Source organism: Osmerus eperlanus, chromosome 24 (assembly GCF_963692335.1).
Source record: "Osmerus eperlanus chromosome 24, fOsmEpe2.1, whole genome shotgun sequence".
Lineage (NCBI taxonomy): Eukaryota > Metazoa > Chordata > Actinopteri > Osmeriformes > Osmeridae > Osmerus > Osmerus eperlanus.
In genome coordinates this window covers 6,683,486-6,709,228 of record NC_085041.1, presented here as the reverse complement: position 1 = coordinate 6,709,228, position 25,743 = coordinate 6,683,486, and the positions used below count along the sequence as shown (strand labels likewise).

Sequence of the window (25,743 nt, the reverse complement as noted above, 5' to 3'; positions counted from 1 at the left end):
ATGTCATGGCTTGACTAAAAAGCCTGGTCATTAGTGAAATGCCCATAATGTTTTCTTAAGAAAATGGGACTGGGCCTGCATCATGGGATATATTTGGAAAGTATGAGTCAGCCAAAATTGCTATGAGGAAGACCAGGCATGTCAATAGACCATGCGTCAAGATGTTGTTTGATCTAGTAGACAATAATCTATCCGCAGACAATACAGGAGGTGGTTCTGTACCGTTTTTGTCTTACGACAGTCGTTTCCAATTCTCTAATACAGACAATATGTTTCTACTTCAAAGGGTCAAGTATTCACAAAAGATATGCTAATAAGTTGACTTTAACTGGAAGAATACTTTCCTGTCTGATAGCTGAAACTTAACACAGACAGCTGGGTTGAAATAGATCTCGTTCTATTTTGGATGTAAAGGAAAACTCACACACCCAGTTGTTAAGAGGGAGAGTCACAACACTGTCAATCCAAAGTGCTATTTTCATCGGGCCATTCAAGGACAGCCTCTCTTTGCATGCAACACTTAACTCCATGCCAACTGTTGCTACACATTGTATACAGTACTGTACATCAACCTAAATTATGTTGAGAATATCAGGGACGATCTAACACTGCTTCGCGACAATACTAGGGGAGTGTTTCTCCTTCTGCAATGAACAAAACACAGGGGATCATTTCAACCTTAGTGCCTCTGATCGTGCTTTAATTAAGTCACCCCTCCCTCGGACAAATGTAGGATACACGCACACATGAAGACGTACACAAGCACACAAACGTGTACGCAAGCACAAACACACACACACAATCCCGGTGGATGGTTTGTTTGTGATTCACCTGCTGTAATCAGGTTGCCAAGGCACTGCCCTGGTTACCTTGAGTGACTTTGGCCAATTAAAGCATCTGAAAACAGCATGAGTGGGAGAAACAGGGGAATTCACTTTTCTGCTGGCATCAGCCCTACTCTGCCTACACCCTCCGCTGAGAAATGAGGACCTCTGCTCCCCTGTCTGGCTATTGTTCTAGGACAACACACCTGAATGGACCAGGGCCCTGCTGTGCAAATGAGATAGGCTGTCAGCTGTTGATTCATGTCTTATGTTGTGATTTAGTCCAAAACTACTGTTGGCAGACAGCAGACATTATAGCTGACCATAAACTGAGAGAAAATATTTTGTATTCAGTTTAACAACACGTATCTTGCGGTATGTTTGAAGAAATAGCTCATCTGCTTCCAAATGGGTTATGTGGTTGTGGTGGCACTGCTCTCTGTATTACCTGCCAGTGGGCGTTTCAAAAGGTAAAAATTCAGCTCAATGGTTAGTTCAGTGTTTCTCCAACATTTCATCTAGCACAGGAAGTGTGTGCCTGTTTGAGAGCAAGCTGCCTTATCAGCAGAATCAGAGCAAGAAGCTTTTTGGGCCGTCACAGGCAGACAGATCTAAATGATTAAGTAAACACTTTGAAAAGCCATTAGTGTAGAATGCAGAACACCAGGCACAAACAGGCCACAGAAATCACTGTCTCCATCAATTTTCTCTTTCTCTCTCTACTATAAATACTCGTCCCCCACAAGAAATGCCACTTTAAACAAATAATTAAAGTCTGATTTCCTTATTGTTGTTTGAAGGGTTTTCAGTATTATTTCATGTCTGAGCAACGAGCAATAATTTGTCATGGTGACCTTTGCTATTTTATATGTAAAACATAATTGGAATAATTTATCTTGTAAAATGGATTTTGAATTGAAATGTTCACAAAACGCCATGTGACATTTTGATTTGGATAGAGAATACCTGTCTTACGACATACAATACACACTTTGCATGATGTGATTTTCAAATAAGGAGATAGGGAGAAACAATTTCAGTCCAGTCTTCTCAACCATTTTGGAAACATGTCCCTTTACCATAGAATGCTTTGGATGAACTATCAGAATAAGTATTGCACTTTACCAATTAAATAACCAATTGTCTGCAATCCAATTTGACACAACCTTTTCTTCCATTACTCTTGTGTATGGTTGAAGTCTGTTGGGAACATTAGGGCATCATTGTGCACTTAGCGGGTCACTTTGGCTGCTCTTGTTTCAAGAATGTTTGAAGATTACTTTAGCCTTCTCTCCCTTGCTTCTCTGGCAGCCCATGTCAATTATTCTATCTGGAAAGTAGATTTCCCACAATTCACTCATAGCATTATTTTAAAGGGGTACACTTATTTTCATTTTGAAGAAATTATCTCATGCCTTGAATCTCTTCTCCATCAAAGGAGAAGCCTTTTTTAAGGCTGTGCACAGATCATTACTCTTCTATCACAATCAAAAGAAATCTGTAAAAGGATAGATGCCAGGCAACACCAGCTGCCAGTCTCTTCTATCACACGTGCATACAGTTTGTGGGATAATTCATCCTCCCTAAATACATGTATGCTGCAAACATGCAATTACTACATGTAAAATGTTGGCAAAATACCACCTTGTTTTGGGCTTTTAACGGTAAAGCAACCCTTTTGGTAGTTCTGCAGTAGTTCACTTAGGCATGTTGTGACCGGGTTTCTTAATCTCGGTGAAAGAGGGTCTACTTGGCGCATGTCCATCCTTTCCAGGGAACGTGGCATTGACAAGCATGCTGTTTCTAAGTGCTTCGGAGCCTGGGTGAAACTCACACTCGGACAGTGCTGTTTTCATGTCAAGCCCTTCATATCTGACAAGCTGTCTATAGCCTTACATCTGGAAAACAGATTAGGGATGACTACTGCCATTCATGCCAAGCCTCTGAAGTAGGGAAGATAGGGGAAACAGGCTTTATCACTGGTATTTCTCCCTCCCATACAGAGCCGACCGGTTTTGTTGTCAGTTGAACCAAAGAGTTGTGCATCTGTCTGGGACACCGACACAATGATCAAACGAATGGCCACCAGTAACTGTACACTGTGAGAGCTGAAGCAGGGCTAATTTATTCATCACCAAACAGCTAGCGTTAGCCAGGTCATTAGCATCCCATGTAATTACGCTAATCTATTAAAATCTTACCCCCTGGCAAAAAAGCGCTCACAATCACACTTACATGGCTGATGTTCCATGCCAGATTGCACTGTACAATAAATGCCCATGGCTCTTAACAAAACATTTAATTATTTTGCTGTTATTGCTAAGAGCTGTAAGGCTTAATGCCTTTTATTAGTGCTTAAAACAGAACTAGAGTCTGATGGGTAAAACATGTATTGGTCTACAAACCGGAAGGCAATGTTGATATGTGTGTTCACATCGTTCTACTATGAGTTTCCAACGACTTTGTTGCGTGAACTAATTGGAGCACTTCAGGATAAGTTCTTAGGACAGATTGTTGGAAATCTTGCATTTCCTCTCACACGAAATACAACAGATTTTGAACAGGGTCTTGACAGTCTATCGATCCACAGATCTAAGATTTCCCAATAGGTTTCAGAGACAGTCAATTCCAAACCACACACAAACAGTTGTCCTTCTCTCACTTGTTTCCCTCTAGACTATCACATAACTTCAGTGACGGAGCACCAACATCATTGCACACTAGAGTTTGACACAGCAGAGCACCCATTCAATGACTATGAGAGGACTCGAGAGTGATGGAAAACGAGAGAACATGATTTTGTTTTATAGACTGTTGAGGGAAGACAACTCTTGCGCGTTCTTTAGTGTGGGAGAAGTGGGCGTCAGAAACCCTCCGGACCCTCCAGCTCCAAGACTGCGTGTTGGCCTACTCCACTGGCCATTTGACGAAGAACGATGTTACTTACTCAGCGCCTCCATTCTCCACGCAAATCACCAGCGGGCTTGTATGCTGAGGAGTTCATCAACCCAAGGCTTAACTGGTCGTCACGGGCGCAGCAGACCGGACGAGAGTGGGGCACTTTAACTACGATTAGACGGCCGCAGTGTCTGTGATTACACAAGGAGCTGTGTGTGACATGCACGTAATCAAGCTGCCCAACCCAGGCTCACTGATGCCAGATTGGGGGCTCCCAGCACATATTTCTCCCTCTCTGAATTTTGGGCTGTTTTCATTTGGTGAACAGGTCGATATTTAGGCTATTCAGTAGGTAACAATTTAATGTTGAAAATCAATTATTTCCATCCAACCATTGTTTGTCAGGCGTTCAGTCAGCACTCAATCTGAGAAGCATTTCTTCTTTTGAGAGAGGCCACAAACAGTTATGTTAAAATACCAAGCTCAGTCTGAGACATGAAGGCAATAACAAAAGTTTTAATATCTTCACAGCACATTTAATGAAGGAAAATATAGGCTATTACCGTCGCTGAAGCAGGAAGCTCAATATTATGAAACTGAATTTCCAGGTAGTAGGAGGACATGTGGAGGAGCGTTTTTTTAAAGGCAGTACGGAGCAGCATTATTGCCTTTTAATTGCTAATTAGCCCACATCAGATTTCCTCCCGTGATCTGGAGTGTCTGTCGGTGGATCAGAGGGAATGCCATTGCAGGGGTATTGGCGGGAAACGGTATTAATACGCTATGGGCTGCTGTTGTTTTGCTATTAATAACACAAGTTCTCTCTGACAAGACGAGCCTCCGCCAAGATGAAGGCCGTGACTGACCTTTCCATGGCTGCATATCTGGAGGATAGGCTTTAATTGACATGATACAGTTCCGGGGAAGAGAGTGAGACAGAGAGGTAGTGCAGAGGAGGAAATGACAAGCAATGAAACAGGGGAGGTTAAACTCTTTGAGAGCAACTTGTAGCTTCGGACCAAAGTGAAGATGATGATTGGATGGTATGAAAAGGATGTAGCCCAAACTCGAAAACAAGAGCATTTCCCTTCTTTGAGTGGCGGTAAATAAGTCAGGAAGGTTGTGGTACAGCAGAATCGAATATGCAGTCTGGGTATTTTTCAATAAGACTGTCATTTCTAAAGGTGAAATATCCTTCTGAAATATGATATTGTCAATTTAGGAAAGTCCCTTAAATCTAACCCTGTTTCAATGCCTCACTGCACCCAATTGTAGACAACTCTTCTCTTTGACCTTTTCTTTCGGCCACTCTGTGTGTTCCATCGCTCTCTCTCTGTAACAAGGAAGTTATGTACCAGACCCTAGCATCCACTTCACTGACTGCTGGTAGCCCCGAAGTATCCACCTGCAATACACTCAAGAGTTTCTTTCCTTTTATATAACATGGAATTAGACCGTGGTTGATCGGTGTACAACCTCCTTGGTTGATCTTTGCGTGAGTCCACGAAAGCAGAACGGATGATTCATTCACAACACAACATGTTTGGTTCATTTCTCAGTATACCTACACTCCAATCTCTTGTGATGCCTAAACTGGTTTAATCAGCTAGAATCAACTTTAAATAGTAATTACTGTGAGTTAGGGTTCATTACATGACATTGTCACATATTCTTCTCAAATAAGCACAGCATAATTGGAATAGTCTTCTTTCTTGTCTTCTGTGACAATACAGTACATGATAAACACAATTCAGAACAAAAATGTTCAAGTAATTACTGAGTTTGACTAAAAGGTTACTCTTTCAGAGCTGAAAAACTGTAAATCTGTAAATGCAGCTGCTATGTTCTAAAACGGTGTAGGTTTTGAACAGTATTTTACATATTTTATTTATATATGCTGTATATGTAAATGACAAAATAAATCCTCACTAAAACATTTATAGTGTAATTTGCCAAGCACCTGTCCCTGATAAATGGGCTCAATAAGAAAACAAGCTGTTTCAGCAAGAGGCATCATGAAGAGAGCAAGGCATCCTGGGATTTAGGAGTCAGTTGTGGTGTCTGGTGAGCCTGGTGACAGTGTCACTAATAAAGCCACATGGACCACATAGGTGACTTCACACACAAAAGCATTGCTGACACACACACACACAGTCAGCAGTTCTGATTTGTGCAACATTTCCCAAAAAGTTAATTCAGTTTGTGCCACAGTTCCATTCTCACAAGTGATTATGAGAACTGTCAATAGTGGGATAAACGGCAGCCCCCCTTTATAATGTAATATTTTGGAGGATGACATTGAAAATGAAATCTCGTTGAATTAGTAATTGGAATGTGTGTGTGTTGCTTTTTTCTTTGTGGTAACAGGAAGCAGGCTGAGTTGTAAATGTGGCAGCTAACAGGATTTAACACACACACACACAACCACAAAGTGACTGCATTCACATCAAAACCAAGTACACCAGTACTGCAAGATTTGCTGCTAACAGTCCATTCATTTTAAGAACTTCATAGATTTCCTATGGAATCCTGTCCAAACAGGCAATCATCCTTATTAAAGTAAATAAAATACCTCAAAGACACTTTGAAAAGCTTGAGCTAGTCTGTAGACTGCACACGGCCTGATTTAAACCAACAACCAACACCTCCACTATCCCTCCTCCTTTAACCTCCGTGTTTATTCTTAACCAAAGAGACAGGCAGCCTTTGTGATCGTTCTCTCGCTCCTGTCACCTGGGAGTACCGGCTGTGTGTGTGGGGATTCAGAGGGGAAGCCCGAAGAAGATGGCACGAAACGAAAACAAGCTGACGCCATCCTTGCCAGCAGCCGTCTGCACCCACTGCCTCACTCGCAGGGACGGATGGTGGTAGGGGCAGAGCAGGAAGAATAGGGAAATGACCAGGACAACACTGTGTGGCAGTGTAGGAAGAGGAGCGCGTGTCCAGAAGCGAGCAACTCATCACTGGGAAGATAAAATCCAGCGATGGCGATCGCTCTTTGTTTGTCCTTTCCCTCCACTCTTCTTCTGTCTATCTCTCTCTCCTCCCTTAGAACCTATTCATCTGTCTCATCCTCGTTCCCTCTTTCTTCTGTTCTCTCCCTCTTGCTGTCTTTTCACCGTTCTGTCTTTGTGTGGGACTCTTGGTCTCATTTGTCTTTCTCTCTGTAAGGACACCACGGAATGAGAGAAGGGTTGCCAGTCCCCGTATTTCATTCATCATAGGAAAGGGAGAAACTAGGGGACTTGACCTCTCCTGCGGTACCCTTTCCCCCCTCCCAGCATGCCCCCACCCCAGCCACGCAGAGCTATATTAATAACACCGGTACTAACAATCCTCCTTTTTTTTCAAACTCACATTCACACACACACACTAAAAGACACACGGTCTCTAAAAGACACACACAAACACCCTCCCATGCGCATACACGCGCACACACCCACACTAAAAGACACACACACACTTCCATGCGTGCATACTGGAGTCAGGTGGCTGAGCGGTTAGAGAATTGGGCTAGTAATCAGAAGGTCGCTGGTTCGATTCCCGGCCGTGTCAAATGACGTTGTGTCCTTGGGCAAGGCACTTCACCCTACTTGCTTCAGGGGGAATGTCCCTGTACTTACTGTCAGTCGCTCTGGATAAGAGCGTCTGCTAAATGACTAAATGTAAAAAATGTCTAAAATGCATACAAACACACACACACACACACACCAAAAGACACACGCTTGCTAAAAGACACACACGCAAACACACGGCCATGCGCGCGCACAACTGTGGCAGCAGATGGGGGCCGAGGGGAGCGTTCAGAGGGCAGCTGTGGTGGAATCACTGCCCTGCTAACTACAGGGTTTACAGTCTCCTCCCTCTGGGCCTCTCAGTGGGTATATCCTTGAACTCTGAGTACAGCCCATCTGTACAGGTAAGTCCCTCTGTGCTCCAGCTACTGTTTATATCCTAACCTTCTGATGGATTCAAAAGGAATCATTAGTCGGTTTGGCATTTAGGGATTTATGATTCAGCTGAGTGCTCTGTGAGAGTGAGTGCAGACTGTAAACAATGGAAAATTAGGTGTGAAAGTTACTGGTGAGATATCAAGAGGCTACAGGGGAGAGAAGGGGCTATGTGACAACTTCCTTCCTTTGCTAAGGGGCTCCACTGAACACGAGAAAGAATCCTTTGAAGGTCCCTCTCGACAAGCTGTTTTTCAATTCTGTAACAATTTCTGAACTTTGAAACATCCTTTAAATTGTCCCACTACAGGGGCCAAATTCAGTCTTATTTCATGTCAGCGCAATGCCACTGGAAGGTAAAGTAGGCTACAATGTCTACCACTCTAACTGAGATGGGTCCCTGTACAATACAAATAATCCTCACTTGACACTCTCTGAGGCAAGTAGGCGATGTGAATGGATATGATTTCCCTCCATCTCTATCACTCCCTCTGTGAGATCTCTGTAACCATTTTTTCCCCCAGTAACTTTAAAGTGTGACAGATCGACTTCGATCCAGCATCATTATCCTCAAGTCTTGCACAACAGAATCGGGGCTTCCATAACATCAAAGATACTGTTTTGCAACGCGGTATTACATAAGAAAGACAAATGATTGGTTTGTGTTGCAAACAAGCCCTTGAAATTAATTTGGGGTGGCGGTGGGGAGGGATTAGGGCATCTTCTGTTTACGCTTCATCCCTTTTATCGGCAAACTGCGCTAGTTGTTTTTCTTCACAAACGCGGGATGCTGCTCATTAGTTAGACAATGGTCACCAGAGAATCTGTTTCCTTATCATTATTCTTCATCATGTTAATTACATGATAAGAAGACTGGGAGCAGTTCACATTTCTTCCACCGGCAGTCGTCTACCAAGATGGCCCGACTCTTGGAGACAGCCATTGTGCCGACTTGAGGGCTAAACAAAAGGGATTGTTAAGTCCTGCAGAGTAAAGAGGAGAGACCTAATGAATGGAAATGATTCTCCGAGCACGGAAACAGTCACGAGTCATAGAAGAGAGAGGAGGATGTGGGTCTGTGATAACGGAACTCCACAGTGTGTCAGAATGCGTAAATATCTGCTCAGCCCGAAGATTACATGGGTACCAGAATACTTGTTTTCTCTGTGCAAAAAGGGACTTCTTTGCCATAATCTCATTCTCAGCAAACAGCGTTGGCCAACAGTATGACTGTAATGTGATTGTGCTTACTATAAAATGAAAAGCCCCCATTATTTCATAGCCTGTCACATACAATGAAACCCCTATTCCTCTAGGGTAAAAATCTCCCCTGTATCCGACACAGCGGGGCATTAAGACGGTTTGTTTATGAACCCCTCTTCTCAGCACTAACCTATATTCCGCCGGAAATTAGTGTCCTCCGACGAACAACAAGATACATGCTCTTCTTCTCTCCTTGCGACGAGGTGCTAGCTTCGGGGGCAAATTAAGTATCTGTCTGAGGACGACTTTTATGAATGGGGAGAGGGGGTTGGGGGGGCTGAGGGGGAGATGGATGAGCTAGCATTGTATCCCTCCCCTACCCCCACCCTGCCACTGCCACCAAGGCCAGGAAGGGAGATGCTGTGGGCTGGCCTAGTTTCTGAGGAAGAAGATATGCTGAGTGGCTCAGGGGACTCTACACGAGTCAAGCAATCCTGTGTACGTCAGCTACTGTGGAATATACACTAGCTGGCCCACTGGTTCTCAAACTGTAGGATGAGGCCCCAAGAGGAGGTGTAGCGTCATGGCAGAGGAGTGAGGGGGCTGGGAGAAAGAGGATAGCATCATTATCGTAGGGAGGAGAGAGAAGAATTGTCTTTTTTATTTTCAAAGGCGGGGGGGGCCAGGTGGAAAGTTTGAGAGCACTGATCAAGCCCACGAACACACCCACAGGGCGATCTGACAAGCAGTCTTTTGTGATGTTGTGGTGACTCCTGAGGTAAGAGAACGAATACATAGAAAATTGGAAAGTTGAAATGCATTATTATGTCCATCCACTCATGAGTGACTTGAGTGTTTTCCAGAAAATGATACACAGAGTGCCCCTTTGTCTCTGTTTTCTCTTAAAACCCTGTCAGTAATATTCCAACAAACTTTTGTTCTTCAAAACTAATGGGGTGCAATCTCACACGGCATATCAATTGAATCGCCTTGATAAGCCCAAAATGTACAGAGTATAATTGGCATATCTCATAATGTAAAATTGTAAAGCAATTATTTCTGTTTCAGGAAGACATAATTCTACCCGTTAGGCCATTACCCAGCCACGAACACACACCTGTGTCTCATCATCACTAACGACCTCGGAGCTTGGAGCCCAATTGGAGTTGGAAGAGCAGGTTGAAGGACCATGTGGGGACAAATTCAAAGTACACAGAAAATGCAGAGTAGAGAACTCACTTGCCTGCTACTGATGACTGCCAAGGACTGACTTTCCATTGGCCTTCAGTACAAATGTGTTTGGACAGAAAACTCCATGCTGGCAACACCTAAAGCAGGGCTGCCCAACGCTGATCGAGCACACCTGTTTCTAAAAATACGATGATTTGCAAGATGAATTTGTGATGTAAAATTGGAGTTTAAGTGAAACGCTAGATCTCCAGGAACAGGATATGGGCAGCTGTGTATGGTATTATAACAGACCCTAGTTTGTGCTGGCTCAGCAATTAAATAAGGATATAGAGAGATAAAGACTTGCTCAAAATCCTCCGGCCCACACACAAACACACACACACACAGTAGTATAGCTGCTCTTAATGGACGTGACCACTCCTTATCATTAAGGGATAGTTGTAACTAGGAAACCCTTACAGGGAATGTAAAAGTGTCATTAATACTGTATAACATGTACTACAGGAAGTACTGTGGTGCAAAGCTTCAAGCCTATTCCCCTGTGTCAAGGATCAGAAAGAAATATGAAATGTATACTCTGAGAGTCCTTGGTCTGGATTGCATATCTCTCTCTACGTTCTTTAGCTACCTAATTATCTGCCGGGCAATCACTCTAAGAGCCATCACATCTCAGCTACCTGCGTCACACATTTGATTGCGTAGCAAATTAACCCCTAACATTCCCTTGCTCTGAGGCTGAAGTTTTGCAAAGGCAACACGGGGGTCTCTGTGTCGTTCCCTGTGGTTATGTTGAAGTGGGACTGCCAAGGCCGCCCATCCAACCCTCTTAGATCTCGGCAAGTACGTAGTGAGCTGGGGGGGGGGTTGTGTAAGGTTTATATGTAGAGCTAAAGCTATGTGTAGAGAAGGTTCTCGACAGATGCAAGCATGACATTTACTTCTCTTGACTGTGGCAATAATCACCCTTTGGGTTCTGTAGATATTTTCTGTTGTTTGGAAGTGTCACATTACCCTTTGAATATCCTAATGTTATTTCAATCAATACCCATTTGGCTCTCTTTAAAATGCTTTGGAATCTGCTTCTTGTAATCTTATTGGAAGATACTGTTCTTGGCTCATTGTTTATGGCCTGTTGGAAATATGTGCCCTTTGGGCGTTTTCAGTTCTCTATGAGGAACTTTTTGCCTCTTGCAGAGCTGTGCATTGTTTGCTATGTCTTGTTGTCTTTAAATTGTGTATTGTTTTGAATAATATTGTGTGTGCCTGAAGGAACCAACCAATCAAAACAATGAACTCCTCAGGATGAGTAACTCTAAGATAAGCACACATATTTTTCACTCTTAGTGCTTTCCAGCAATTAAATAAAAAAAATTAAGCTAATATACTTTGTATCATTTGTCGTCAACATCCAGGATAATGTTCTCTCTTTTCCGGATATGGAATAAAATATTATGTAACAGATATCCTGAAGATAAAAAATATATATCTAATATCTCAAGCACCAGCAAGAGAGTGCATGGCATGCTGCAAAATAATACCCCTTTGACCAAAGTGCTGCAATCAACTCGTCAAATCAGTAGTCGCAATTTATTTACTGGCAATGTAATAGCTGCAGAATGCGGTGGTCATGCACATCTCACAGTGGCTGAAGGATGTCTCTGATCGAAGTGGAAGAGCACACTTCTGTTCAGCCACCGTAGATCAATCATTGGACTGATCTTCATTGATTTCTGCTCGATTTTCATATGTGGCAGCTTTGTCAAGCTAGGATTTCACCTTCTCACTGCTGTAACAGATTGGTACATTCAAAATTAGGACAATGAACCATTTCCACTGTAAAGGGTTAGACGGAAATAATTGACGTTTGAAATGACGCAAATCGACAATGGAAGAAAACACTTTTCTCTATCTAATCTATCTCTCTAACTCTTGACCTCCCTGGTCATGTGTTCCCAAGCTTTTGTGTCTACAACTGTAACTGAAATCAATCCTGAATAGGGAATCACTAATTCACCGTTTTAAAAGTAGTGACCCGGTTGGATAATAGGCAGATCTGTGGCGAAGAGCAAGCGCTCAATAATGTTGGGAAAGTGAGGAAGATCCTCGGTTGCCCTGGAGTCAGGTAGGAGGCTTGTGTCTGTGTGTACATGTGCCCTTTTCAAAGGGGACGGACGTGTGGTGTCTTAGGTTCTATTCACATTGTCACATCCCATAGAGGCTCCATGTGGGGTGTGCCAGTCTCCTGTGCAGTGGCTCTGCTTGAAAACACACATAGATACCTACAAACACACACACACACACACACAGATACAGACATACGCATCAAAGCAGAGCTGGAAACACACATTTACTGACACGCGCTCGCTCCCCTACGTAGTCGCTCTCCCACTTTCCCTCCCTCTCTCTCCCTCTCACGCACTCGCGCGCACACACATCTGCAGCAGAGCCCTGGTGAACTGCCTGTCACCCCCTGGCATGACGCTCTCTCTCATTGGTCACCACCGGAGCCGTTAGGAGGCTCATCTCTGGACAACAGACGGTGTGGGGTGAACCGTCTTATGCTACAGCAGATGCTGCAAACCACTCATGGCACAGCTAAGGGCTTGCACAGGACTGTGTCATGTGAATGTATTATATGTAGGTGTGCTAAAACCTGGATTCAAACAAACAAAGCATATGTCAGGGATGGAGTTGTTCTTATGGGACAGACCTTGATATTCCGTGTTCACAAGCCAGGCACTAAAGTACTTTGCAAAATAAAAATGAAACTGGCAAAGGGAGGAAGATTAGTTTTGCGAGTGACCTCAAATGTCCAGTCCGACCCGAGGAGCATATTCCCTTTCTCCTGAAATTTGCTGAAGAACAGTGATGCAGATGAATGTCAGAAATTGACCTTCTTCTCACTCAAGTCGGCTTTCCGGCACACAAGCAGCTAAACCGAACCCCCTAAAGAGCTTTCCTCTCAGCCAGGGGTTAGATAGACCGCAGCAGCCCAGGAGAGCATCTCTGTCTGAGGGTTTTTGTTCCAGTCAGAAACCACCTGATTCAACTAATTATCCTACCTCCTGAAATAGGCAGGGCAATTAAATCGGTTTAATCAAGACCACAATTCGTTAAATCGAGGGGGTTTAGCACCTGTCAGGAACCAGTCTCCAGCCAGACACCTCAAGCCCCACGGCCACCCACCTCTGTCAAAGAACCCCCAGGAACACTTGATTTGAGGACTGGATACATGTCCTAGTGTGCATTTTAAAAGACCTGTGAAAGATGTATGAAATTTCTCAATTCCAATGTCTACAGTTTCAAGAGTTGATCAAGCAATATTTCTACTTTAGTGCTCTTCAGTTCCTAGGGGATGTTGGCTCTGGTAGTCTTTGGATCCTGCGGAACACCAGAACATCTGATTCAGATAATCAACTATTGACCAAGCTCTAAATTACTCCGCGGAGATCTGTTAGCTCTTGGCTTAAACCAAAAGCCAACATTAATACAGCTTGATTGTCACTGCCACCTATTTTGTTACTAGAATTGGAGGATTCCAATGAAGTCCTACTGATTCGTAACTTGGAGTCCAAAAAAAAAATCTATCGTCTGAGTTGTAACTCTTAAGAAGAGATTTACAACAAGAGAGACCATTACAAAAAAGGAATACACTTTAGTGTGGAGACCAACCAAACACCAACCAAGGAGACTAACTAAGTGAAATGTTAGACTAACAATAGCAATTACACTGTTGAGCCATTTCGAATTGAAACAGATAACTCAACCATCTGAGATGGTCTTCAATCCTGAAGATCTATGATTACGTACTCAAGTTTTGATTTGCAAAGCAAGTATGAGCAAACAAATCATAAATATCCCTTTCATAAATCCACTGTATATCCTCTCTGATGCTAGACAAAGAAATCCAACTGGAAGCGTTTACTAATGAGATCTGCTGTGAATATCTTACTGTAAATGTCAAGATAAGCCACAAGGTTTGAAAAAGATACAAGATATCACGGCATCAATAAGACTTGACGTCGGCATGGATGATAATATTAATCTAGGCTTCCACATTTCTTGTGTGGACAAAAACATTTTCACATCATGGAGACTTTTTTGCCTATCCCACTGATATAGGAACCGTATCGGCAATTTTTCGCAGGTTGCACATTTCAAACTTTACTTTGTCACAAGTAAATAGAAGAAATACTATAACTAATACCTGCTGAGTTTGTCTTCAGCCTTATCCGACGCCTTCAGCAACACCTCAGGTTCACAAGAAATATTGGCCAAAGTATTTGTCATCATTGTCAGACCACAAGCATACATACAGTATGTCACGTCACTGTAAGACAAGGCCAAACACTGCACAATAGAAGATAACACTAAGTATGCAAGTACTGTTGTTCTGCCTGTTTAGCACAAATAAAAAGATGGTGGATTGTGGTGATGGGGGTGAACTAGCAGATTCTTTGCCAAACTTGGTCATGCCAACCGTTTAAATTGCCTAAACAATACCAGACAGTGACCCCGTTTGCCAACTCTGAGGAAAGGATGTAGCTGAACAACTACAAATATAATGCCAATAAATTCTCCAATATTGTCCGACAGCCATATCACCACAAACCACAGCAACAATACAAACATACTGTTTATTTATGGAAATATGAATCCAAACAAAATTTATACAGGCACCATAGTAGACAGGTATGTCTATATTATGAAAAAGACAGCACATGAAAGCTGCAAGGAAGATCCATAAAGGACAGAGGGGCCGAAGGGGAGGAGGGAGGGATTGGGAAGATCCATTGCCTGAGAAATTGCATCCAGTGAGGCACATTGCAATGATTCATTTTAAGCCAAAACGATTCCACTACTTAGTGTGAACAGCCAATGAACTGGCAGTTAAGGTAGTAAAGATGGAGGACAGACTGCAACTCCACGAAGCATAGCACAGAACACAGATGGCACAAAACATAAACAATCAACAAATGATTTAACGTCCGTGGTGTCTATTCATCAGCGTTGTGATGAAAAAAAAATCAGATTATCAATAAAAAGGTTTGACCGATATGTTTTATTTGTATGGGCTCAGTCACACAAACAATTTACAACCAGTCTCCTCACTCATGTCTTTGCTTGAAGATCCATTACAAAAAAGTCTAGATGTAAAGGCAGGAATCTCTGTGTATGTTTGTCTGTGGATCCATTATCTCGCCAACCAGGCACTGCAGAAAGTTGAAAATCGTCAGGTGTTTTCCTCATGACCCAAGAACGTGCAGTGTCAAGTGTGAAGTTGTTTGGATGTTTGTGAGAAATCCTTCTAAACACGTCTGCCGCCATGTTGAGCCGCACTAAGCGATGGAGCCATGGAACCCCCTCCAACACATCCTGCCGCGCGGCACATCTCAAAAGTAATTCCTTCAAACGGGCACTGCACTCGTAACGACCACGCGGTAGGGAGAGGAAACGGTTGATATCGAGCAGAGTTTGTCTCCACATCCACCGAAGCAGAAAACCGCTCACTATGCAATTATGGTACACTTGAAATGGGCTTCAAGGATAAATGTGTTTCAGTAAAGAACAACGAGATCCAGGAGAGAAGGCCAACCGAAGGAGACAGATCCGATTAAGCCTCTGGCTTGCGCTGGCTGAACATTGGAGGACGACTCGCCTTCCATTCACAACATGGCCAAACCTGGCATCTCGTAGAGTGGCACATGCATGCTATGAGAGCCAAGCACAGCACAACTGGCTTGCATGCGCGGAATGGGAAGCTCAGATAAAAGTAATTGAATCGCTTGTTTGGTATCCCAACATGGCTGTTTGTATATGCTCTGTGGTGAAAAACAAAACAAAAGGCTAATCTGCTCTGATGTTGCCCGCCATCACACAACACACACAGACACACACCCCTCGTTCCCTCGTTCACACATGGGCAACATCTTTCTCCTTTGCTTTCACTCTCTAGCTCTCTGTCTTTCTAGATGGGCGACAGAAACACATCCATCAGAATCACAGAGGATATTTAAAACACAGAGCAGAAGGTAAATACTGCAGCTGGGAGCCATAGCTGAAACCTATTACATGACAGTAGTACATCAGTCTGCTGAAGGTTATTCTATCCAATCGAAAAGATTCAACTGAAACTATAAATAAACCCGACAATGCAGTTTGACTGTTTAACCTAGTTGCATATTCTAAATTAGTCTGACATTTCTTAAAGGCTCAGACCAATGGCTGTTACCCTTACAGTACCTTGGCAGACACAGTGTGTCTGGAAAAATACACTGTCAGAATGAGTTGATACCCTTGTTGACAAAGTTTTATTCAGAGAATGAGATCATTGAATTAGGGACCTGCTTTACCCTGAAGTCCTACTCTGATGAATGGAACCCTGATAAGAGATGTTCCATTCAAACATTTGTCGTATAATATGTCTTCCTAAATGCAAACAGTCATTATCTATATTTAAGTAGGCGGAACAATCTGCCTAATACCAGACAAAGCACTTTCCACCTTGGGTCTCATTGAACTCTGATTCTAAAGTAATTTCATGAAATATTCACCTCTCTGAACCGCTCTCAAGTTCTCTGTTACATAACTAACAACTGTAGGCTCTGCTGATAGGAATCAATAGGCTGAATCTTTATTTCCTGTACTTTATATAGATCCACTTCCACAGCATTCAATATATCATATTTGAGCTGAGAAGATAATTGAGGCAATATTATAATCTTGGCATGACACACTGGTCCATAAAAATACATATTTTCCAATCAATTGCTGTAATTAATTTTTTTTACACGATTTTATGATTCTACATCTATTTCATTTCTTCATGATTTTCATGTACCTGCAGGTTTTCGGAAAAACCAAATATGAGATTATGGAATTGTAAAGGTAGCTAAGAGGCCCACCTTTAACATTCAGAACCAAACTGCAGAGATTTCATATATAATGTATTATATTTTTTTATAATTCATTCATGACCCTCGATAAGTCACTCATGTCAGCAAACTTTCATCAACAGTGGAGCAGTGAACCTTCAACTGAAAGTGATTAGCCTATGCCGGGCTAGGCTTGACTTTCACCAGATCACTGTGGTCCGGATAATGGGATGAGATGAAATTGTGTCCATATCTAAAGCAAACAAATGCCATTCCACCTGCCGTGTCTATCTGGTCACGTGAACATAATTGGAACGCGCGCTTTTACATGGCTGCGCTGACTTACTTGGAATGGGTTTACTATGACTACTAAAAAAGAGTGCTGGCGAAGTAAAAGGTGGTTAACAAAGTTAAATAATGGCGCATGCTAGTGTTGTAAATGTTAGCGGCAGTTTTGTTTACTACTTTCACTTCGCCACAAACACCCTTTTTACAATTCAGTCCTTGGTTCAGTTATTTTAAACTAATTTTATTTCCGGTGTTTGTTTATTTTCCATTTCCGATGTACCTACACAATAAATCATTACTTTTTACATCAATAAATTATTATTACGCTGAAAACAAGGGAAAGCAAACAAAACAAACTACAGCTTCCTCTTAATACCTTTTCTTGCAATATGCAATTGCCAATGTACAGACCTCTCTGTATAGGATGCACGGTGGTCATTTACTTGCGTCCAAGTAGCTAAGCCATCATGCCTCATGTCCCCTGTGTGGAAATGTCCTTGACATGAACTAGGCTACATATGTACGAAAGAATGTGAATGGAAACTGACAATATCGCCTGGATCTTTTGAGCTATTGTCAAACAGCCTACACGTTTAAATAAATGGTAATAAAAAGGTTAAAATGAGTGTTCAAAAATAGGTCTTACCTGCATATGCCCCTGGTACATATTGAGAATAAAGTAAATTTCTGATTTCTCCTACAATCAATTTCAGACTTCTTTAGAGCTTGCAGTAGAGGTACAGTTGTTCAGACATCGGGAGTGCTCAAATGAACAGAGAGTTCTGTAACAACAAACATAACGTTTCAGCTGATTCAGAAGTGTCTGTAGTTGGAGCTTGCGCGCTGGCGCCCGCAAAAGGAGCTGTCCGCGCCTTAGGTGCTGAATGTCAGAGTTCGTCTATTTTGTTGCCGGTGTTTTCAAAAGAATACGCCAAATGTAAACGTTGACGAGACACAAGTGTGCTCTTGGACCTCACTTCAACCCAAGACGTCCTGGAATCTTCACAGTGCATGTAGAAGCGTCTGTTAGTAGGGATCTGGGGTTCTGATAGACATCAGCTGAATTAGTCTACCACATTAAAGGAGAAGCTCGCTTTTAGGTGTTCATTGTACAAACTGTTCCGCTTCTTTCCTTCCTCGCTCACGCTCTCGCTCGGAGCTCAGCAATTGTTTTGACGCTTCCAAGGTTTATCCTGTTCTTATAGAGCACTCCTCTTTCTTGCCAATTCCCACCAACCCAATCCTCCTGCGCTGGGCGCCGCTGGAGCCGCCTTCTGCACTCACGTGCTCATAAAGGAGACACAAGTATCAAAAGATGCAGTAATGGAACTGCTTTCTTGCAGAGTCATCAGTCTTTCTTGTAAGGTGTCGATGTAAATACGACGCGAAATGACCTATTGAAGTTGAATTACTTTAGCTATTTTGGATGGTTTATGGACCTCTACCTGAGTGCATGCATGCTATAACGCATATGCTGAAATGAATGGCAGTTCATCATCCTTACTGCATGCATGTCATGTGTCTAAGCATGCACTATACTGTAAATTGATTTGTGTAGTTATTTTAGGAGTATTTATTCATTTTTTGTTGCAATTAGTGAGGCTACATGGCATTACATGACATTATGCAAATCAGAGGATTATCTTGGTAGGCTAATCTTGATCATGTGAAGTGTGGAATTAGGCATGCAAGAACAGGAAATGTTTTCCCAATTAAGAGTTGGTTGTAAGGTTGTTGTGTATTTAAGATACCAACTAATCAGTAGGCTATCATTAGTTAGTTAGCCTACACTAAATTCTATTGCGTAAATAAATAATTCTCTTATGACCGCATTAGTGTTTTCCATGTACTTCATTCACTGTTAAGAATCATATAATGTAAGTAGGTTAAGATTTACATAAACGTAACCTATATCATCCAGCATAGTGTGGGAATGACTCCAGTATCATGCAGGCCTATTTAGTTTTGAGTAGGCCTATGCACTAACGGATGAAGTAAAATACCTAGACTGTACAGTTCTCTATTCGCTGTTTCTTAGAACGTAGAACTATCCAACACATCATTTGAAACTGAATGTCCTACACACAAAAATTTAACAAAACAACAGCCGCCGTCGATCTTTACAAGATTAATCAAAATTCAGCTGCCATGCAAGGGAATCAGCATGAATATTGAACTGCTGGTTGTGCTGTGTTGTTTGGCGAAGAATTCATTGAAATAAATTCAACGCCACTGTAGGACACATATCAATGGATTATTTATTCCCTCCCACGTTTCATCAATGAATAATGATTATACATTCATGTTTGTGTGATCTGGTGGGACACAGACACGTACATGCTGGTCTCGGGTTCTATTTTTAGCCACGTCAGGTTCTAGTGCTGATTTCTCTCGTTATGCTGCACTGACAGGCAGCGCGTGGCTTTCTGGTAGTTAAGGGCATAAGAGTGAATTGTTGTTGTGTATCAGGGAACAGCCAGTTCTGCACTGATTGAAAAACAAATGAATCGAGCCATATTGAACATATTTCGTTGGGACAATCGCAGCTCAACGTATGACCTGCTGGGGTTTTCTGATCTCTTCTGATCTTTTAAAAGACTTCTGGGAAACACCTGAAATGGAGCATTTTTTCGCACATCTGCTTGCATTTTATGTTTCTATACCTTCCTGACTTTTCATGGGAGTTGAATCTTCATCTCCTTTACTCAATATAGGCTAATCTGCAAGCCTGTGTCTGCAAGACAAATCTTTGTTGTCTATTATATCATGTTGGTTGAGGTGTGGTGCACCTGCTATACAATATGGGTTTATTCAAAAGATATTTTGAATAAACCCAAAGTCTACAGTTGTTAAAGTGTCCATCCTTAGCTTTTAATGCTCTGGCTATATAATTTACCTGCACCCAACAACCCATACTGACCCGATGTAGTGTCCCTAAATCCCACACACTCCATTGTAGACGTTTTCATTGACTTACTGGCATGTGGGTAGTTCACTCATGCGGTTAGAGTTGGAATTATGTGTCACTCATGTTAGGTTAGGGCTTAATTAAGTTTAATGCATTCACTTGTGTTGACGCTATTCTAATGGATGTCGGCATCAAAATAGTTTTGCTCCTGGTAGTGGGATGGGCTTCAAAGGAAGAAAGGATTTACTCCAGATTGAAAGTAGACATGAATTCTCTTTGTCCCTGTTTATGTGAAGCACTGACAGAGACGTTAAAAGCCACATTTATTGTACATAATTCAATTTGATGTCAGGTTCATGACTAGCTACTCTGTTTGATGTCACAATATACGTAGGTACAGTCACCATATGGTAGATGACATCATTCTGTCTGATTAAAGTATTTTAATAAAAGAACCTGTCATTTACTGTAATTAAATCACCAGTGACAATTCACAGAAATAGTTCCTCAGGATGAGGGTTTAAAATCTAATGATGTGTAATAAATCTTACAACTGTGAACGAACACATCAACCCCTCATATTATAAGATAGTGTAATGAATGAATTCAAAGACAGGTAATGAGACAAGAATAGATCTGTTGTCATGGGATCATCCATCAAATAAATAAGTAGACCTGCTTTTTATGTGATGTATTTGGCTCATTAAATTTCCCAAATTCTGTTATGTCCCAGATATAGTAGGCTACATGACGATGATATCTGTGTAGTTAGACTTTTAACTAATTGATAAAAAAAAGATAAACGTGAGAATATGGGATGAGGGGATGACAGTTGCCATGTGTAATCAGACCCCTTCTTCTGTTTAAATGCAAAACAGCCATTGAACATCACTCAGGTGGATGCCTGAAACATGCTAATCAGAAGTGTCCCGCCCACAAAATGACCGGGTTTGGAATCCAGTGCTAAATGACTCGGAAAATCATCTCTTCAGAAGGATACCTTTTTATTCAGTTTTGAATGACAGACGTGTTCATTCATGATACCACAGCAAGAACGGATTGTGCCATCCACCAAACGCTATGTATTTGCCAGTGTCGCACATGGACACCTGTTGCGTAAGCAGAAGCAAAGCACAGCGGATATAAATATGTGTCTGTCAACACAATCCTGTTATGTACTTGTTGATGGCAGGGGAAGGACCCGCCTGTCCTTGGTTATTTGTTTCCTGTCACACTAAAGGTTATTTGTGAGTAAGTTGTGATGTCACATGCGGCCTCCATTGTCTGTCTTGTTGAGAGGGGTTGGACTCATAGAGCAGTCTTGAGTGTGCTTTTCTAAAAAAAAAGGTTTTTAAAAAACAAACTATTACAGGGTGCCTAAAGTTGCTTGCCTGCACTCTGATTAGCTTATTGGAGTTGTTTTCAATGCAGGAAAATGGAGGAAAGGGTGCCCCAAAAAACAGCACATAAAGAATTCTATTGAAGAGTGGTAGACAAACAGAATGAACTACAACTTTGATATGGATCTGCTCTCGTTTATTTCCACAAACTGAACACGCCGAACATACAAAACATCACTGTCATCCTTCTGCATCCACTTCCACCCAAACCGATTACTTTTACACCTGAGTGAACAGCAGTCTACGGCACTTGACATCCACATCCATCCCTCCATGTGTTCTTTGGTTTATTTCTTTGTCTTTGCTGGCAGATACCTGCCACGGGAAGGGCCAACCATTAGACTCGCCGAAATTGAACGGAGGATGATAATGACCAAAAGGTAATTGACCAAACATAACACGGCAGAATTGTGCTAGGCAATTTGAATACCCCACTAAACTGTGAGATAATTCATTAAATTCAGCATACTATCAGCCGTGGGCTTTGTCAGCCCAGATACTTGACCCGGATGAGGCCATAATGCATTGGTCCATGGTAGAACCTTTTTTTGTTCTTCAAGAATCTTAGTTAATGTACAGTGCGGCCTCGGACAGGTCTCAGATCTAGTTGTTTTTCGTGATCCCTTGGTGCCTTTTAGATGCACCCGAACAGTATCTTAAATGACACAATGTTGAGCAAGACAACCCGCCGTAGTAAATACTTAATCAGAGTGTAGAATATTGCTGGCAGAAAGTGAGACCGTACAAAAAGTTTGATTACCCTGGGGACTGTTGGTCGGCCACCTTCCCTATTCATTATGCAGCCGCGCGACCAAAGATAAACCTTTGTGCAAACGTTTGGCTTCCTGTCCCGACTGTGCTTTTATCTGTTATGATTGGCTGATAAAGATGAACTCAAATCCAGAAAACAGACAATAGAAACTAGTTTTATAGGAATGGGAAGAGAGTCTTCGCACTCAGAAAAAGACACCCAATTCATGTTAAGATATAAAAAAGAAAATCTGACCCCAGTCAACTGCTGAGGACGTCTGCATCTAAATGCACAGTAAATAACTGCAAGGCAGTGTCTCATGAAAGCGTTTGGGCAGTGTTTGTGTGCACATGTATTCTTTTGAATGTCACACAGGTTCCTGAACGTCCCAAAGCAATAAAGCCCAGGCTTGATAACGAACCACCTTCAGACCACAAAGGCCTCCTCCTGCTCGGATGTTGGACTATTGCACTGTTTAAATCTTTAATTACTTGAAGACATGTCTACAAAGGAAGCCATGTTCTTAAAATATTCAGTTTATCTAGTTATGCCCTGGCTTTGTTCCAGCGATCGGTATGCTGCATGGGATTCATTATTCATGTTTCTCGAAAGTTCCTTCAGATGAAGCAGAGGAATTGTGCCTTCTGGTGGGATGTAAAGCAATACATGTATGCAACTTAAATTAGATTCAACAAACTGAGAACATTAATGTGCATCCCAGCTGTTCAAAGCACAGTCAGAAGTGTGAACATGTTCAGCCATCTGCATACGTCATATGTTGAAGTCATGATGAAAAGGGATATTTTGAAGTAACATCGATGTGTTTCCCAAAGTGTCCATGTAACAGAGTGGCTTTGTTTGAACCAAAAGGTTGGGTCTATAGATCTTACACAGTCTACTGTTCATGAGAAAATGGGACTTCTCCATTAGATAAAGTGGCTACTTCCTTCAAAACATGGAGGAGACCACCAAGGACATGGTATTTGCCCTTTCTTGTAAGTGTAATAAAGAAAAGTAGCAGGGGAAATCTCACTATCTATCAAAACAATAATGTCTGTCTACCACTTGTGCTTATTTTCACTCCCAACTGAGACTTGAAATGACCGCAGGTGACAAGTCCTACAACAATAGGATGGAAACCAGTCCATTTAGAGAGGTTTGTGGTAAAATGATTTGAAGAAACTCAGATGAGAGTTATGTTGTTCATACAGTCCATCAATCGATCAAGTCACAAATCCATCCGTCGTAGATGGATAGATTCATTTTTATATTTCAGATCCATATATGTTTGTTGTATGCACCGTCCTTCCACAATAAATTCCTTGTTTGTGTGAATTTACATGGCGATTAAATCTCATTCTGATCAGTCAATCAGAAACAAATCAATCTTGCGTTTCTTGCATTTTTTCCCTGTTCAAACTAATCCGGCATTACATGTTACAGTGAAGGACTGTTTACTAATTTGACAGAGAGATGAAGCTTAGTTACGACATCCTCCTCACAATGCCATCCTGGTGCAGCCGATGTCAAACAGCTCAGTTTACATGTGAACAAGCGATCTGTCCACAACAAGAAAACGAATGCCTTTGGTGAAAGATGTCTCTATAGAAGATTAATTGGGTGGTGAACTGACACCAGAGACGAGAGACAGAGGCGGAGACAAAGATAAAGATAGGGAGAGGGGTGGAGGTGGAGTTGACGGAGAATGAATTGAGAAGAAACTAATGGGAAGGGGGGAAAATAACTAATTGAATTGCAGAAGAAAAGAGAGGTAGATGAGAAAATTCAAAAGACAGAATGAGAAAGGGATAGGTAGTATTGAGTAGAGAGAGAGAGAGAGAGAGAGAGAGAGAGAGAGAGAGAGAGAGAGAGAGAGAGAGAGAGAGAGAGAGAGAGAGAGAGAGAGAGAGAGAGAGAGAGAGAGAGAGAGAGAGAGAGAGAGAGAGAGGGGGGGAGAGGGGGAGAGGGGGAGAGGGGGAGAGGGGGAGAGGGGGAGAGGGGGAGAGGGGGAGAGGGAGAGAATGGCGAGAGAGAATACTGAACAGCACCGAGAGAAATTGATAGAGATACTGTGGAGGAAAGACAGACAGCCGAGAGAAAATAGGAGAGAAAGAACAGACAGAAGGAGAGAGAGAAAGAGAGAGGGGGGGGTCTGTTTTTACATTGGTGGACCTGATCCAGACTGACACAGTGTGACACTGTGATCCTCTCTCTCAGCCTGTCAGTAACGACGGCCAATCACAGAGGAGCCTGTCACTCTGTCACGGTCCTCTGACCTCCCCACAGGCACTGTCACACAGGGATAATTACTTTGGGTAGACTTCCCCCTCCGCCACTCCCACGATGCCCCATGCCACACACACACACAAACACACGCACACACATCGTACACACAGGTAAAGCTACACTTATGCACCCACATACTACACACACACACCTGTACAGTATTTTTCACAGACAAACAACACGTCAAACACTCAGGACCATACGTACTTCAACTGAGACGTCAAGACAAAACCTGACCGCAATACACACATGTACCGACTGAAAGACTTGAAAGTGGCACATTGCCTGCACACACGCATGTGCGCACACACACAGCACACCCATGCGCACACACCCACAGCGCACACACAACCACACTGGAATGGAAAGCGTGGCATTTACGTTTTTTGAGCGGGAAATGATTTCCATTCAGCGCTCTCCATTACCCTATGAGTTACATTTTCCTCGTTAAAAGGGCATAAGTCATTGCATCATTGAAGCTCAATATATGAGACCGTACACACACACACACACACACAGTCCTTAGGTACACGCCCGTTGCAGTCCATTGTCTTCCAATTCCCTCATGTGAAATTATTATTGAATTGAATTTAGCCCCACGGCCACAATGTATCACCCCATGGATCCCCCATTGCCTCGGAAATCTATAGCATACAGAAAGCAACGCACACCACCGCTCCCTCCCTCACAAAAACAGCTTGTTCTCTTCTTTCATAGCTCGGAACCATTTAAGTTGATCAAAGGCGTCAAAACTCTAACGCTAACAAGCAAACAAACTCGGGTCCTTTTGTACAGTCCAGTAAAGGTTTGGCTCCCAAGAGGGCCACGTCCATTTCTCATTGTCATCCTTTACCAGGGACCTGGATTTGAGATCCATAATTTGGGGGAATGAAAAGGAAACATCAGAGGGTGGAGAGGAGCAGACGGGCAAGGTGCCTCAGCGCTAATGAACTTTGAAACGACAGTGAGAGTCGTGAGGGCCATCCATAACACTAATGCACCCCCCACCCCTCCCCCCACCTCCACCCCGTTCTCTTTTCTTCCCTCTCTCTCCCTCTTTCATCTCTCTTCTCACGGCGGACCTGTCCGCATCCATCCCCATTACCTACCCATCAACGGTAGGCCTCATTACCCAGCATGCTCCCTGTCACGCAGTCCAGGGCAGGGTC

General features: G+C 42.6%; 2 protein-coding genes across 3 annotated transcripts in view; both read right to left on the bottom strand.

The window, feature by feature from the left end:
• Positions 1–18,414, bottom strand: part of pex5la (peroxisomal biogenesis factor 5-like a) — a 61,923-nt gene extending 43,509 nt beyond the window's left edge. For both annotated transcript variants that reach the window (XM_062450649.1, XM_062450650.1), the window contains exon 1: positions 17,876–18,414. In XM_062450649.1, the coding sequence (XP_062306633.1) occupies positions 17,876–17,896 (21 nt within the window). In that variant the 5' untranslated portion in view covers positions 17,897–18,414. The remainder of the gene's footprint in view (positions 1–17,875) is intronic.
• Positions 1–25,743, bottom strand: part of LOC134011162 (arf-GAP with coiled-coil, ANK repeat and PH domain-containing protein 2-like) — a 145,843-nt gene that overhangs the window by 20,389 nt on the left and 99,711 nt on the right. The gene's annotated exons all lie outside the window — the stretch shown is intronic.